The sequence below is a fragment of the Gigantopelta aegis genome, chromosome 4 (genome assembly GCF_016097555.1).
Source record: "Gigantopelta aegis isolate Gae_Host chromosome 4, Gae_host_genome, whole genome shotgun sequence".
NCBI classification, from domain to species: Eukaryota; Metazoa; Mollusca; class Gastropoda; order Neomphalida; family Peltospiridae; genus Gigantopelta; species Gigantopelta aegis.
In genome coordinates this window covers 1777465-1795320 of record NC_054702.1, presented here as the reverse complement: position 1 = coordinate 1795320, position 17856 = coordinate 1777465, and the positions used below count along the sequence as shown (strand labels likewise).

Genomic DNA, 17856 nt, shown 5'->3' with positions numbered 1-17856 from the left:
CAACAACCTGTTTTGCCGACGTCCCGCTCGAGGACCTGTTCTCACCGCCCGCCACCGTCAGACACGACTACAGTGGGATACACAGCACCAACATTGGCGGCATCAACAATGGAGGTTGATAGTCTTCTCTGACGAGAGCCGGTACTGCGTTTCCAACTCAGATGGCAGAGTGAGGGTGTGGCGTAGGAGGGGTGAACGCTACAGAGACGCATGTGTCCTGGAGAGAGACCCGTGGGGTGGCCAAAGCATCATGGTTTGGGGTGCTATAGGTCTGAATCAGAGAATTGGGCCCCATTTGTTCCAAAATGTTGGTGCAGGCAGAGGGAATGGCATCACAGCGCAGCGCTACGTTGACCAGATTCTAACACCTCACATAGTGCCCTTCTTCACGCGTCACCATAACCACGTGTTCCAGCAGGATAATGCTCGCCCCCACACGGCCAGGATCATCATGGACTTCCTGCGTCAGCACAACATCAGAACCATGCCGTGGCCGGCTCTCAGCCCTGATTTGAACCCGATTGAACACCTGTGGGATGAAATCCAGAGACGGCTTAACCAGGTGGTCCCACGGCCGACAACTCGTGTGCAACTGGAGGCAGCTTTCCTGAGGGTGTGGGCACAGGTGCCAATGGCTTTTGTGAACCGCCTCGTGCACTCCATGTACCGACGGTGTATGGCCGTTTTGAACACCCAGGGAGGACATACACGGTATTGAACATGTCACGCCCTACAATCTCGATGTGCTGGATCCCCCCACTACCTGAACACAGACAAACGACCCAGAGACTGTGGTCAAAGTGCATCCAATAAATTGACTTTATCAGATTTTTCAAAATTTATCTTTGATATTAATAAATTGAAACATATTTTCTCAGCCACACATGTGTCGCGTTTCTTTTGCGGTTCAATATAGTATCACTATGTCTTGAAATGCATATCAGTCTTGTTTATAGAATCACGATGTCTTTGAATGGATATCTGTCTTGTTTATAGAATCACGATGTCTTTGAATGGATATCTGTCTTGTTTATAGAATCAAGATGTCTGTGAATGCATGTCTGTCTTGTTTATAGAATCACGATGTCTTTGAATGGATATCCGTCTTGCTTATAGAATCACGATGTCTTTGAATGAATATCGTCTTGTTTATAGAATCACGATGTCTTTGAATGGATATCTGCCTTGTTTATACAATCACGATGTCTTTGAATGGATATCAGTCTTGTTTATAGAATCACGATGTCTTTGAATGCATATCTGTCTTGTTTATAGAATCACGATGTCTTTGAATGCATATCTGTCTTGTTTATAGAATCACGATGTCTTTGAATGGATATCAGTCTTGTTTATAAAATCACGATGTCTTTGAATGCATATGTGTCGTGTTTATAGAATCACGATGTCTTTGAATGCATATCGGTCTTGTTTATAGAATCACGATGTATTTGAATGCATATGTGTCTTGTTTATAGAATCACGATGTATTTGAATAGATATCAGTCTTCTTTATAGAATCACGATGTCTTTGAATGGATATCTGCCGTGTTTATAGAATCATGATGTCTTTGAATGGATATCTGTCTTGTTTATAAAATCACGATGTCTTTGAATTGACATGTCTTTTTTTTTTTTTTTTATAGAATCACGATGTTTTTGAATGGATATCTGTCTTGTTTATGGAATCATGATGTCTTTGAATGGATATCTGTCTTGTTTATAGAATCACGATGTCTTTGAATGTACATCTGTCTTGTTTATGGAATCATGATGTCTTTGAATGGATATCTGTCGTTTAAAGAATCACGATGTCTTTGAATGGACATATGTCGTGTTTATAGAATCACGATGTCTTTGAATGGACATCCGTCTTATTTATGGAATCATGATGTCTTTGAATGGATATGTCTTGTTTATAGAATCACGATGTCTTTGAATGGACATCTGTCTTGTTTATGGAATGATGTCTTTGAATGGATATCCGTCTTGTTTATAGAATCACGATGTCTTTGAATGTACATCTGTCTTGTTTATAGAATCATGATGTCTTTGAATGGATATCTGTCGTTTAAAGGATCACGATGTCTTTGAATGGACACATGTCGTGTTTATAGAATCACGATGTCTTTGAATGGACATCTGTCTTGTTTATGGAATCATGATGTCTTTGAATGGATATCTGTCGTAAGTATTTATAGAATAGTCTTTAAATGGATAGCTGTAGTGAGTGTTAATATAATCGCAATCGTTTTCAATGCATACCCGTTTAACACAATTATAGTGAACAATTGCCACATTGAACAAGATCTACAAAACAATTGACATTCTCGTAGCACAGTTAACACCAGTCAGCTGAATAGCCTGCTTGTAGTTTGCGAGAAATGGTAACCATTAACACGTGGCTGTGATAGCTGTAAAATACTATGCACCAATTGTAAACTGTTTTTCTCCCAGCCACCAAAATGTTGTTCCCAATTTACGTAAACCATGCGTAAGATTATCAGCTGACTGGTGTTAACTGTGCTATGAGAATGTTGACACTATTTTACTGTAATTGTGTTACACTGTTAATTATACAGATTTTCGTTTTATTGACCACAACCACCACCACCACCACCATCATCATCGTCATCATCATCATCACCATCACCACCACCACCACATTCATCATCTTATGTCAGCTAGATCTGTATTTGGTATCTTACTCTCAAAATCCTGACCCCGTATGTTAAATAACGTGAATATTACTTCTATGGTTTCTACTGACGCGTTTTGCAGATTTGTGGGCATTGGAGCGATGGCGGCGATGTCGATCGCGATTGTGATGGTGTTCGTCAACATCTTGCTGGACAAGCGAGACCAGAATCACGTGACCCACTCCTTGCCTGAGGTCAACTCGTTTTTCATGGCGTTGGGCACGATCTGCTTCGCGTTTAGCGGGCACACCGTCTTCCCCACGTTCCAGGCAGACACGAGAGACCACAAGCAGTTTGGAAAAGCCATGCTATTAGCTTATAGTAAGAGCGATTCTAAAATTAACCTCATAGGAGGGGATAGGGCGTAGGATGACTGTTGTGCGCTAAACATCCTTGGCCTCATAAAGTCGCGTCGTGGGGACATCTAAGTGTCGTGTCAGGATGCTGCCTACATACCTGCTAGAGGGCGTGTGTGAGGGGTGATGACCAGATTGTGTGTGTATGTGTGTGCGTGTGCCTGTGCGTGTGTGTGTGTGTGAATGACCTGTATTTGCATGTGTGTGTGATGAAAGCGAATAGTAGTTTCCCCAGTTTGGTTTGATTGTATTAAATACAGATGGCGTGGGAAACATATAATGGAAACGAGATGTCAGTGGTAACCATATGAGTATCTCATGGTAAACCTGCACGGCTAAACAGTATAAAAGCACGAATGCAAAGGTGGATAACTCTGAAGCATTGTAGGCATTGTCGGGAATCACAATATGGATGAACGGAACAGTACTGCATCTTGTTTTTACTCTAAAAACATTTAGTAAATTTATATTGAAAGCACTGTATATGTAACTATTGGCGTTCCAGTTGTTCTCGTGATGTATCTGCCGGTCGTCATTGCTGCGTACGTCGTGTACGGCGACTCCATCGACGCCAACATCCTAGAGACTGTGTCGAGCGGCCCCATGCTGTACACAGTGCAGATCCTCTTCACTGTTCAACTGGTGCTTGGCTTCATCATTGTGCTCAACCCGTTCAGTCAGGAGGTCGAGGAGCTACTCAAAATACCCAAAGGTAAGTTCACAGGCTGATATAGGAGATGAGCTTCTCAAAATACCTAAAGGTAAGATCAACTCATAGGCAGATACAGGAGAGGAGCTTCTCGAAATACCTAAAGGTAAGCTCACAGGCAAATACAGGATAGGAGCTACTCAAAATACCTGGAAATAAGCTCATCTCATAGGCAGATACAGGAGAGGAGCTTCTCAAAATACCTAATTAAGTTGATTCACGGGCAGATACAGGATTGGTGAAGGGGTGGCAGTGGAGTGAAAGGCTGGGACACCCATCGAAATTACAAGCAGGTGTGCATTGTGCATTTAGTTACTAACAGTACATTACACTTTTTTCTACTACTGCTACGTGTAGTTCCGCATTTACTGCTAATGTTACTACTACTACTACTACTACTACTGATGTTGATGCAGCTCCTACTATTACTATTACTACTTCTACTGCTAATGTTACTACTACTACTACTGATGTTGATGCATCTCCTACTATTACTATTATTATTATTATTAGTAGTAGTAGTAATAGTTCTACTACTACTACTACTTCTACTGCTAATGTTACTACTACTACTACTGATGTTGATGCAGCTCCTACTATTACTATTATTAGTAGTAGTAGTACTGCTACTACTACTTCTACGTCTACTACTACTATTACTACTACTACTACTACTGATGTTGATGCAGCTCCTACTATTACTATTATTATTAGTAGTAGTACTGCTACTACTACTTCTACGTCTACTACTACTATTACTACTACTACTACTACTACTGATGTTGATGCAGCTCCTACTATTACTATTAGTACCAATACTGCTGCTATTTTTGTTTTTGTTATTGTTGTTCTATTATTGTTTACAGAGTTTAACTGGAAACGGTGTGTCTCAAGAACTATAACTGTAGGACTCGTCCTGTTCGTCGCAGAGTCCATACCGCACTTTGGCGCCATTTTGGCACTTGTTGGCGGCTCTACGATCTCACTTCTAGGATATGTGTTTCCGTCAATATTCTACATGAAGCTGTGCCGCATGAATGGAGAATGGGATACAGTGTATGTGGCTAAATGTAGTTTTTCAATTACAATGCACGTTAAAGTAGCATGGTCATGGCCAAACCTCGCTTTGTATTACCATTCACGTGCTAGTTCCATGGCCATTTTTCCATTTTCTAATAAAGAACAATAACTTCATTAATCAGACAGCACCTTCCCCAATAGTTAGTTCAATACAAACTGTTCATCCATCCCATTGCACAAATTTCACATAATTAGAATTGAATATATACATGTATATCACACAGTCTGAAATGAAGTCTATCTTCATTAATGTTGTTTTCATCTTGTGGGGTTCCCTTAATGGAATACATAGTAATTTAGTGAATACAGACATGCATACAGGATTATCCCATCATTATGTGGACTGTGGTGCTTTAAAAAAGGAATACATAGACAGTCTCGACCATCACAAATATCGGCCAAAATAATGAGGTTCCCATTATTTGATTTCAGTATCCCCACCCTAGTTTCATTCGGAGATATGTACAAATGATAAAATAATGAGACAGTTTCTGCAGCTCGCCGTGTCAGGTTCAACTAGAAATAGCGCCCCTACAGGATCTGTAGCTTAGACTAATACCAGCAACACTGAGACCTCTCCCGGGTCCCCTCTAAATTTATGTAATGTTTCTGTAACAACCGCCCCCACCCACCCCACCGCGCCTTGATTTTACCAACATAATAATAATAATAATAATAATAGTAATAATAATAAATAAAGGCTATTTCATGTTTTTTTTCTATTTATTATATACATCTTTCCTAATTTTTGACAATATCTTTTGTTTTTTGGTAATAACTTTCGCTTATCCTATCGAAAACACGTAACGCCATGATATATTTCTTCCTATGGAAGTTTTCCCCCCAAAAATATTTGACCATAGACTTTTAAAAAGAAAGTTAAATAAAAATGATCTTTGTTAACATTTATTTAATAATATTGCTGTGCAAACATACCTGACAAAGCGATCCTAAAAAAAAATCCCACAAAAACAAAACGAATCGAACGCCGTTAAATTCCTACACTTACACTCATCGTAGAAATCGTACATTGTGTCATCATTATTTAGCTTCGTATTCAATTCGTTTTAGATATTTTATTGTAATTGCACTTCCTATCCCTTTTTAATAGGTACAGTTGTTTAAATTACATTTTTTAATTTTTCAAATACGATGAGATGCATTGGTAATCACCAAACTTAAATACGAAGAAACGAGACAAAGGGAGATAATTTAATCATGCACTTTTACAAAATAGTAAATACGATTTCTATATTTTCACTGTAGCTAAAATACTGTGAAAATATGACTTTTTACCGGATATCATTTTTATGGTTTCTGTAGATCTATATATTTCATTGCTATGTATATAATAATAATAATAATAATAATAATAATAATAATAATTATATTATTATTATTAGTCTATTACTACTACTTTTTGGTGTGGACGGGGCAGTGTTTTATCTGGGGGTTTTGGCTATAAAAATGCAAGATTAAAGGGACATTCCCGAGTTTTCTGCATTGTAAGATGTTTCCGACTAATAAAACATTTCTACGATTAAACTTACATATTAAATATATTTTCTTGTTTAGAATATCAGTGTCTGTATATTCAATGTGTTTCTGATCGTCTTAATATTTGTAAGAAGCCCAAACTGGATTTTGTCTTCAAATAATTTCGTACGTACGAACAAATAATATTTTAGGAAATAATTTTTGTTTTAACCTAGTACAAATATTAGAACGATCAGAAACATGTTTAATATACAGCTACTAATATTTTATGCAGAAAAATATATTTGGTATGTAATTACAATCGTTAAAAAGTCTCTGTTAGTCGATAACATCTTAAACATTGCAGCAAACTCAGGAGTGTCCCTTTAACGTGCGTGCACACACACACAAACGGCAGGCTGAACTTGCCCCTGCACGTAGAACTGGATTCAACTGGGTTAAGTTATGATTAAGCCAACATTTGGACGACAAAACATGCGACAATACACTGTTTTTTAACGCTATACATTAAACCGAATGACTAGTTTGCGAATCGGTCAAAATAATTTGCAAACGTTTTGTGAAAACAAAAGACTGGCTTGTCATTGGTGACACAGGAAAACATGTTACCCGTTTACGAACCGAGCACTTTTGAGTTGTTACCGTCTCTGCTAAATTCCATGCACACGCGCCTGAAGTGGTATGGCAGCTCTATAAATAAACCCCCAAAAGACACAAATTATCTTTTTATAATAATAATAATAATAATAATAATAATGTGAGTTTCATGTTCCGACTGTTTATTATTTTATTTCAGCTTATTCGCCGTTATTTTGTCATGAAATAATATATTTTTAATTATCTACCGGCCCTCATTTACCAAGTCTCCGTACACGGCGGTCGTTTATATAAAATTCAAGAATACATTATACGGCTGTCGTATATATATAGCCTCATCATGAATGAATCAATGAATGAATGAATGTTTAACGACACCCCAGCACGAAAAATACATCGGCTATTGAGTGTCAAAATATGGTAAATGCAAAATATAGCCTCATCACTACGAATCTGTTTTTCCGCACATTTTATGACTTTTCACAATAAGAGTTCCAATATTTAAAAATGAATCGTGTCACGGAATTCCCTCGATCGTGATTCAATTAAAATGTTTTGGATGAAACAATAACGAGGTTTGGTATGCCAAATGAATGTAATTTCCATTTATAATCCATATTTAGAGAAATAAGGTCCACTAAATCCGTCACTGAGTGCCTTTAATGCCTTGCTTCCTCCGTCTGTAAAATACACAAAATACACGTTTTACATACTTGGAAATAGAACAAGATCAGTTCAAACAACTCAACGTCTTGAATCTAAACTAAATATTAAAAATAGGCAATTTGCAGGATTCGAACGTACTGTACCGATTCGATTCGCATAATAATTAACTGCCCGCAACGTTAACCACTCGGCCACGAGTGACATTTTGGTATTAAAGGGACATTCCTGAGTTTGCTGCAAGTTTTAAGATGTTATCGACTAACAGAAACTTTTTAACGATTGCAATTACATATTAAATTAATTTTTCTGCATAAAATATAAGTGGCTGTATATTAAACGTGTTTCTGATCATTCTAATATTTGTACTACGTTAAAATTCATTTTATTTCCTAAAATATTGTTTTTTCGTACGTACGAAATTATTTGTAGACAAAATCCAGTTTGGCCTTCTTACAAATATTAAGACGACCAGAAACACATTAAATATACAGACACTGATATTCTAAACAAGAAAATATATTTAATATGTAAATTTAATCGCAGCAAACTCGGGAATGTCCCTTTAATACAGTTTGGTATTGATGTACTTGTCCATATCAACATGCATCATATGAATTAATAATACATACATACATACATATATATATATATATATATATATATATCTATATATATCTATATATATCTATATATATCTATATCTATCTATATCTATATATATCTATCTATATCTATAAACCCACCAACAACAGATCATGTTTCTAAACATCTGGATTCTATCTACCATAATATCCGTGTCAAATGTTTACAATTATTGTTACATATATAGAGGATTCGTCACGAGTGTTTTTAATATGAATAATATCAACCGAGTCTATGTTAATCGGTATTTGTCGAGACTATACCGAGACAAAAAAAAAAAAAAACGATTAAATAGACGAGATTCATATTTTATGAATTAAAAAAACCCACAAGTAGCTAATTCTGTTTGTCCTATAACACTTCTATAAAATAACATCTTCATTCGATATTTAATAAATCACAGTACCAAAGTCGCCTCTATCCGTAATATGATTACGATTAGCACAAATTAGTTTGACGTCACGCATTTAACTAAATCTTTCGAAAACGTTACGCTCAGGTGTACAGCTCTTGTTGGCTTGTAAACAAATAGCAAATTGATAGCAACACGTTATTACGTAGATACCTTGCAAATTTATTGCGGGCGATTGGGTGCCACAGGTTCGGGTCTCGGTAACGGCATGAGGAAATTTGTGAAGGCAATAAAGGATTTTAATATCCCCTGTGCCAGTGGTTAGTCTCACAATTTGCGGGCGATTCGGTGCCACAGGTTCGAGTCCCAGCAACGGCATGGGACAATTTGTGAGGCCAGAAAGGATTTAATTATCCCCTGTGCCAGTGCGTTAATATCTATGTATGAAACAGTCAACCTCGACATACATACAGTATATAGATATTCATACATCAATACATACTAGCCAGTGCCAGTTCTACCCACTGTTTCGTGCACGTAAGCGGGGTCGACCGCGTAGATTGTAGGCCCCATGCATGTGGTTGGGTTAAAGAGCATCCTTTTTATGGATGCCTCGATAGCTCAGAGCGCATCGAGGTTAGTCTCACAATTTGCGGGCGATTCGGTGCCACAGGTTCAAGTCCCAGCAACGGCATGGGACAATTTGTGAGGCCAAAAAGCATTTAATTATCCCCTGTATCGGTGCGTTAATATCTATGTATGTAACAGTCAACCTCGACATTCATACATCAATAACATACATACATACTTAGATAGATAGATAGATAGATACATACATACATACGTACATGCATACATACATAGATACATACGTGGAACGTAGTTGGTCTGATTGGTAGCGTTCCGGCCCAACAATTGCGGGCGATTGGGTGCCACAGGTTCGGGTCTCGGTAACGGCATGAGGACATTTGTGAAGGCAATAAAGGATTTTAATATCCCCTGTGCCAGTGCGTCATTGAATATATGTATGTTTAAGTCAAAACCCGACATACATACAATAGAGATATTCAAAATATAAAAATACATACATACATACACACTTACATACATACACATACACACATACATATACATTAACACACAATAGAGATATTCAAAATATAAAAATACATAGATACGTACGTACGTATATGTACTGTTATTCGTATTTTTTTCTAACGTTTTTCGTGTGGGATCGTTGTGTACAATGTTGGTTTTACACTGGTGAACTTTGATCTGAATAGCCACGGGATCATTTCAAATACATGTGGAGTTCTTGAGAATCCACATGTGATTCATGTCACTTAAAGGAACACACCCTAGTTTCAACCCGTGAAAATTAACACTAAGTTTAGTTAATCTACAAACCTGTAACACATTTGGATAAAGTTACAACTGAGTGAAACATTAGTATGTGACTTTGAATTGATGAAATACCCTCTAAAAATAGACTAAAACTCAACTCCATAACTGTTGGATCTCTAACACATATGCATTTTAAAAAATATGAGAAATGCATTTTGTGATACTAAAAACACCAGGATGACGAAAAAACACTTCGAATGTATGGAAATGGATAATTTAAACAATAAAATCTAAATTATGTTTGATTTCAGTTATCAAAAGCGGCTCCAATAGTAAAAAAATATGCCTTAGTGTTTAAAAACTAGGGTCTGTCCCTTTAACGTTCATTCTTCAAACGAAGGCGACTAATCAGATGATTTTGAGATGCAGTCCAGGGGCCTAGCTTCCATATACGCAGGTACGCAGCTGCGTACCATCTGAGATTACAAATATATATATTTCTTATTATTAAAATATATGATGGAAATGTGTGTATGCTCTTGTTTTATTCTATCGCCGAAAAAGTCTGCGTACCACCTGAAATCCTAAGCTAGGCCTCTGCAGTCGCGTGTTACTGAACTACCCATTGACCATGTGTCACTGGCCAGCCGCTAGGAACGTTAGTAGCTCATGGTGGTGTTGTATGCAATTGTATTTCCAGAGCTAAACTCTTCATGAATCCACTAATTGAATGTCCAGGGACAATCTTTGGTTGGTAACACATTTCCCATTGCGGGCGAAATATATCTGCAAAATGTGCGGAATGGCCACATTATGGGGGGTCAGTAATACATTTTAATATCCAAAAGTCAATGGTTTTTAAGATAATTGCCAAAAACCGATTTCAGCATGTTACGCACCACAATTATACAATACCATCAAGGCCACAACATATGTATGAAACTTTATCATATTGTCCCTGTTGTACCTTTTGCATATTGTTCCTATTTTGGAATTTACTTATTTGGATTTGTACACTTTTGGCCTTTACTACAGCCACAAAACGTCACACATTTTATGTCATCGGTCATCGGGCCTGCACGATACTGGCAGTATCACTGGTGTTATGCCAACATCCGTTGCTTCATACCCATACTGGAGTGGATCTGGTTTTGTGAATGCAGGAGTTGGGGCTTGCAACCACATCATACACTGCAGATATGCTCGCTGTATGTGTTCTTGTATCGTTGATGAACAGCACACAAGCTGGTTGAAGTCCAGTTCTTTCTTGGAGTTGTGGTACTGCTGATATTCATCGAAAGTGGAACAGTCGGTCTTCTTTAATCCAGACACAAGGAACTTTTTAGCATTGCTTGTCATCTGTGGTGACAGTTCTTCTACACCAAACCCTTCCAGTAGGGAGAGATCCATGGATGCTTTCAGGCCAAACACCTTTGGACCCACCTTGCTGGTACTGTCGCAACCGCTGAGAACATGAATGGTTGGGAGACACGACACCAGACCGTTGTCCAGTTGATCAACCAACAGGTGGACTGGTACAGTTTTCTTTGTTTTCTGGTTACCAAGCTTCATGTACAGCTTTTGTAGTTGCCAGGTTTTGTTGAAGTGGAAGATGAGGTTGATAAAGACATCTGTGTCAGATGAGTCAACCAAGACTGATTGAACCCCGTGTTTCACAACACCATCATTAATAGGGAACATGATTCTGTTGTCGGCTTCTTCTTAGTTGCTTGAGAGTTCTGTGTTTCAGTGCCAGCTAACAATTTCCTGCATTCACCCCCATATACTCCTCCAAAGAAGATCTCCTTGTCCGACTCGACATTCTGCAGCATCCACTTGAAGACATACTCCTGCAACCGAACTTTGTTAAACATTGAGCTCCAGAACATATCAAGATCGACAGGGAGTTTCTGATTGTCAGACCTAATGGTGATAGTGATTTGTTCTGAAGAACTTCTCTGTGCCCGTTTCATTTGCTTAATTGATGATTTTTGATAAACATAAAAAATAATGTCTATTCTTGTGGCCGCGGAGCCTGTAGCAAGAATGCTGTTGGAAAGACTCTCAGCCAATTCCCCGAATGTGTGAAGGCCCATCTTTTTCATCGGTAGTTTACGCACAAGTGCCATGAAGTCCACTATTGTTATCTGAGCGTCACTCTTTACATTCCTTTTCTCCTGTGGAAGTTGACTGACAAGTTCCCTGGTTAAGGAGGCTTTATCGGGCTTCTTCAATTTCAGGGATGTGCTGGTCAATTCATACTTCAGGAGTTCTAGCATGCTGTACCCTCTTTCTCTAGCATAGTCAATGTACCTAAACGTTTCTGCAGCATCCTTTTTCGCCATCGATTTCTTCGCTGTGGCCGGAGTAGAAGTACGTTTCACGAAAACAGTCTTGTGGTTGGTAGGGATTCTATCATGTAGGTGCTTCTCCTTATCCTGAAATCTGGTCTCAACAAACTCTTGATAACTCTTCTCACCAATTTCCAGGCATTCAAGTAATCCGTCAACAACCTCCTGGGATATATCAGCTCCAGTAGAGATGCTCTGAAGTCTGATTCTATACGCCGAACGGATTGTTGATGGATTTTATGTAATCCAGAAGCGTCTTCGCACGATCATGGCCAATCTTCGTAGAACTTGGATTGAACTCATGGTGTAGGCTTAGTTCACTGTCATCTTTGTCTTCCAAGTTACATCACTGCAGCAGCTGTGCCACATGAAGATCTTTCTCATGCTTTAGGAGATTCCATAAGGCTACTGCTTCTTTCTGTCTAGTCATCCCAATGATACCTCCAGCAACCTTGGCGGGTTTATTTTAACACTTCTCGAGTGCCATGTCAAATCCTACTGCACTGCCTTGTCGGAGAGTGTGGTACATCACCCATCCACCATCTTTAAAGCATCTGTAGATACCCGGAAACTTCCGTTGTATGTCCAGGCAATCTTCAAGGAACAGCGTACCCCATCTGCAATAGTTTGTCCGGCCAAACCCGAAGAACAAAGGCATGCACCTCCGCACAGCTGAAACGAAAAGATGCCAATCGCCTTGCCAAATAGAGTGTGTCAGATCTCTCGGGATAGGATACAGCTCATCCAGAAACAAGCTCCAGTACCTCACATTCTCAGTACAGGCCGTTTCTTTGCATTCTGTGAAAGACTTCTTCACTCTGCCTGTAAGATCTTGCATTCTTCCCAAATCTCTCAGAACTCTGTACGGTCAACATCTAAAGCCTGCTGCATCTTAGATTCCGTGGTCTCTATTTGCTGGTCTAATTCACAACTAGCACTGTCCTGGTCAGCTTGAAACTGCTCAAACATAAGAACTGTCATCACCTCTGATACAAGACTCATTGCCTCCTTGCCTTTGCAATAGTGACCTCCAGTCATGACACTTTTCTCTACAACAATACCGATACAGCCTAAAAACTTCCCAAGGCAAGCGATGACAATCTTCTCCATGTGAAAAGGTCCCATTCCAAGGAATATGTTACCAAACTGATCTGGCTTCAACAGCTGAATTTCCTTGGCGATTGCATACTCCCCTTCATCAGACCACAATGCCCCTGACACGGCATTGTTTTGCTTCAAGACATCCTGAAAGTTAATCATGGATGTAAATATTGTGTCCATTTTGGTTGCGACATATGGAAGGATGGGTACAAATGATGTCTTCGTAACATCAAACTTCAGTGGATCCTGGAGTGCACTCATTGTTGCTGTGCGTAACATGCTGAAATCAGTTTTTGGCAATTATCTTAAAAACCATTGACTTTTGGATATGAAAATGTATTACTGACCCCCCATAATGTGGCCATTCCGCACATTTTGGAGATATAGTCATGGCGGATGGTAGTACTTCGCGCAAAAAGGGCGTGTCCATTTCACCCGCAATGGGAAATGTGTTACCAACCAAATATTGTTCTTGGACCTTCAATTAGTGGATTCATAAAGAGTTTAGCTCTGGACATACAATTGCATACACCACCACCATAAGCTACTCTAGTAGGACGTAAACAAATTCGCTGACTTTATGAGTGGATCTTATTTCAGATGATTTAAACATGCCAGGGATCGAACAACGGTGTTGTTTTACTGGTAGACCAGAACGTTTGTGTTATTGTGTGTATTTATGCCTGTATTAGTTATCCTGTATTAGAAATGCTTCACATACTGAGGAAAATTCCAGTATTTTAAAATTAAATTTTAACAGTTTTTCGGTTCTGTTAAGTAAAGGAAGCTGTTATGTTAAAATCGGTGGACACCATTCGATGCGCCGTCCCAGATATATACTATCTAGATCGTATCTCATGGTAGTTTGAGATTGGATTGTTTTCTTAGCAGATAATCCGCCCACCAATTAAACACAAAATTTAGCTCAATCTTGTAATCTCAGGTTGTCCACTTTTGTGTTAGTTAAACGGTTCCGAGACGTTAGCCGTGAGCGTATTTAAAGTCTTAACTGGGTTTCGAAGGGAGTCCGTAGGGAAACCACGAACCTAGGGTTTACGGGATACACTAGTCGCTTTGTCGATTATGATGAAGGTCCTAAAGTTGTTTAATTCTTCAGGAACCAAACCTTTTCACTGGACCTAGTAATTAACTATCTGAACTGTTATGTCGTTGATAAAGTGGTGTGATATTTTTAATTGTTAAGTTGAACTCTTATGTGATGCATATAATCTTTGCCTGTAGATAATTCTAACAGACGGATTAGTGGGGGGATTTCAGAAACATAAAATGGTAACAATTTATAGATAGTGGCTAGAATCTTCAGTTACACAGTGGAGGAATATAGAAAAAAAAACCATACTCTATACTCCTATACCTATTTACTGTAACTTAAGTAGGCAATTAACCCGTATTCCATGAAGTGATGTGTATTGTTAGGCAATCAACTCGTATTCCATGAAGTGACTGTGTATTGTTAGGCAATTAACTCGTATTCCATGAAGTGATGTGTATTGCTAGGCAATCAACCCGTATTCCATGAAGTGACTGTGTATTGCTAGGCAATCAACCCGTATTCCATGAAGTGACTGTGTATTGCTAGGCAATCAACCCGTGTTCCATGAAGTGACTGTATTGCAAGGCAATCAACCCGTGTTCCATGAAGTGACTGTGTATTGCTAGACAATCAACCCGTGTTCCATGAAGTGACTGTGTATTGCTAGGCAATCAACTCGTATTCCATGAAGTGACTGTGTATTGCTAGACAATCAACCCGTGTTCCATGAAGTGACTGTGTATTGCTAGGCAATCAACTCGTATTCCATGAAGTGACTGTGTAGTGTTAGGCAATCAACCCGTATTCCATGAAGTGACTGTGTAGTGTTAGGCAATCAACCCGTATTCCATGAAGTGACTGTGTATTGTTAGGCATTCAACTCGTATTCCATGAAGTGACTGTGTATTGTTAGGCATGTATTCTTGAAAAGTTAAATTTGCATAACGTGTAATATTTTACATAAATAGACAAAACCACATATATGTGGTTTTCTGATTTCTGTATTCTACGAGTGTATTTCCTGCAGGAAACCCCGATGCCGCAGGCAGAGGTGTTTCCGGCAGGAAATACACGAGTGGAATACAGAAATCAGAAAACCAAATATATGTAGTTTTGTATTTATTACATACCCTAAATTGGAAATTTAAATTCCAAATAATAATTTAGAAATTGTAACACTGCTAGCTAATGACGGGGATTTCTAAATTTACACAACTAGGTCAGCTGTGTTACTACGCGGACCGAAGAACCACCAATTATTACACATAGGAATATAGTTCTATTTAAAAAATAAACAGACATAAGAAAGAACGAGTGAAAAGTTACCTATAATTTTAATGATATTGTTTGAAATGCCTTTTAAAGACAATGTAATAGCTAAAAGTCACGAACAATATAATATTTAATTTGCTCGTAATAGTCAGAAAACCTTCAGCGTGTCAGTTTTATCAACGAAGAAAAATGTCAAGAATTGTTCACTCAATGTCTGAGTCGTCATCGGTGTGTTTTCTTTTATTGATGTTCATGGAATTATTCGTTGCTGAAAAGTTTAAGTTTATATTAAATGTGCCTCCATAAATCATCGCTCCACTGAATAATCCGGTTGACAGTTCATTCAAGTGTTGTAAGTGAGGAGACGGCATTGTTGCTAAAGTCGACGAGTCACACTTCGCACCCTTGTTTTGGCTTCGTACACAATAAATGTAGCATATCTTACCGTAATTTCACTAGAAATCCATATTTCGTAAAAGGTGCAATTTTTTAATCACAAGACTTTGTTCAAAGATATCCAGGTGCATTAGTAATGCTAAGAAAAAAAAAATTCAATAGCAATTTTACATTGGAATATTTCCAAAAAGGCAACGTCATGTACCCAGTTTATGGTTATTGTAAGGAGATGCAAAGTGACGTCATTGGAATACTGACGTCATTTAAATTCAAAATTAGCTTATTATTACAATGCTGTGCCACATTAAAATAAAAACTAGTCTACTAACCTTGACCCCTGTCAAATTCCTATAACAAGCAGACAACGCTGTTTACAGGTCGGTACTTTTTTTTTTTTTTTTTTCATAATTCTGGACAAAATATTAATTTGAAGTTTTGAAAGATGAAAGAAATAAAACGTACCTTTTGTCAAATATATCATATCACAAAATTACGGTTGGAGATGTTTTATTTATTGAAAAAGAATAAGAATTGTGTACGATGTAACGAAGCCAAAACAAGGGTCCAAAAAGTGACTGTCGTCGACCTTAACTATTGTGGATTAAAAGCTCGTTGGTTAGTAGTGTTCACGTCTCAAGTTTTGGTATCACGCTCATTAAATTGTAAATATTTGTTACCGTTTTCGTCTGTTTTCAGTTCAAATTTTCCACAAAATAACATTTTAAACAAACCAAGCACAAACTTTGTTTACATATCGTGAAGGGCATTCCCGGTAACCATGTGCTATAAATAGTAGCGTTGAATACGGTATAGTTCCGGCAGTTGAGTTGAATACGGAAAGTTGTATTCAATTCTTGTATTCAGAGCTGTATTTATATAGTAAGATTTAATGGGTATGTAATAAAATGTGATATTTTATTCAGTGTGATATTTTACATAAAGTGTGATATTTCATAGTGTAATATTTTACATAAAGTGTGATATTTTATAGTGTAATATTTTACATAAAGTGTGATATTTTACACAGTGTGATATAATTTCCAGGTGTATTCCACTGCACACGAAGGTGGCCAACTATGTCATCGTGGTTGTGGGGCTGGTGGCTGGTGCCGCCGCTACATACTCTGCTATATCGGGCCTGGCCAGTCCCGACGTCTTCTCCTTGCCGTATTACATGGACATCTAGAAAGCATAACCAGATGACTTGATGCATAACAGTGTCTGGCCTAAACAGGGGCAGAGGCAGGTGGTTTCTTGTATGGGTACATCTTAAAAAATAAATAAAAAACACTATTTATTATATGTTTTAGATATTTGAAACATCCTGGAAACATATATAGGTTATTACAAGTGGGTGTTTTAGTATCGTCCATATCAGGATTATATGACGAATAGAGGCTTGCATAATACTTTATTTGTATTACTAATGTATGTGTATGTGTAATCGTATGTGTTAGAATTAAAATTAAAGTTTGTTTTGTTAAACGACACCACTAGAGCGCACTGATTTATTAATCATCGGCTATTGGATGTCAAACGTTTGGGAATTTTGACATATAGTCTTAGAGAGGAAACCCGCTATATTTTTCGATTAGTAGCAAGGGATTTTTTATATGCACCATTCCACAGACAGGATGATACATACAACTGGCTAGAACCAAAAATAGCCCAATGCTAAAGTTACCCAAATGTTTAGGTCTGGTGACAAAACTGAAGCTACAATTATAGGCCAATATCTGTATT

The 17856-nt window shown here is 38.1% G+C and overlaps 1 protein-coding gene across 6 annotated transcripts in view; it reads left to right on the top strand.

Annotated features, from left to right (window-relative positions):
• LOC121372459 (amino acid transporter AVT1D-like) overlaps positions 1-17624 on the top strand; it is a 66244-nt gene extending 48620 nt beyond the window's left edge. For all 6 annotated transcript variants that reach the window (XM_041498775.1, XM_041498773.1, XM_041498776.1 and 3 more), the window contains 4 exons: positions 2779-3017; positions 3558-3764; positions 4628-4817; positions 17158-17624. In XM_041498775.1, coding sequence (XP_041354709.1) covers positions 2779-3017; positions 3558-3764; positions 4628-4817; positions 17158-17299 — 778 coding nt within the window. In that variant the 3' untranslated portion in view covers positions 17300-17624. The remainder of the gene's footprint in view (positions 1-2778; positions 3018-3557; positions 3765-4627; positions 4818-17157) is intronic.
• Positions 17625-17856: the final 232 nt, after the last annotated feature.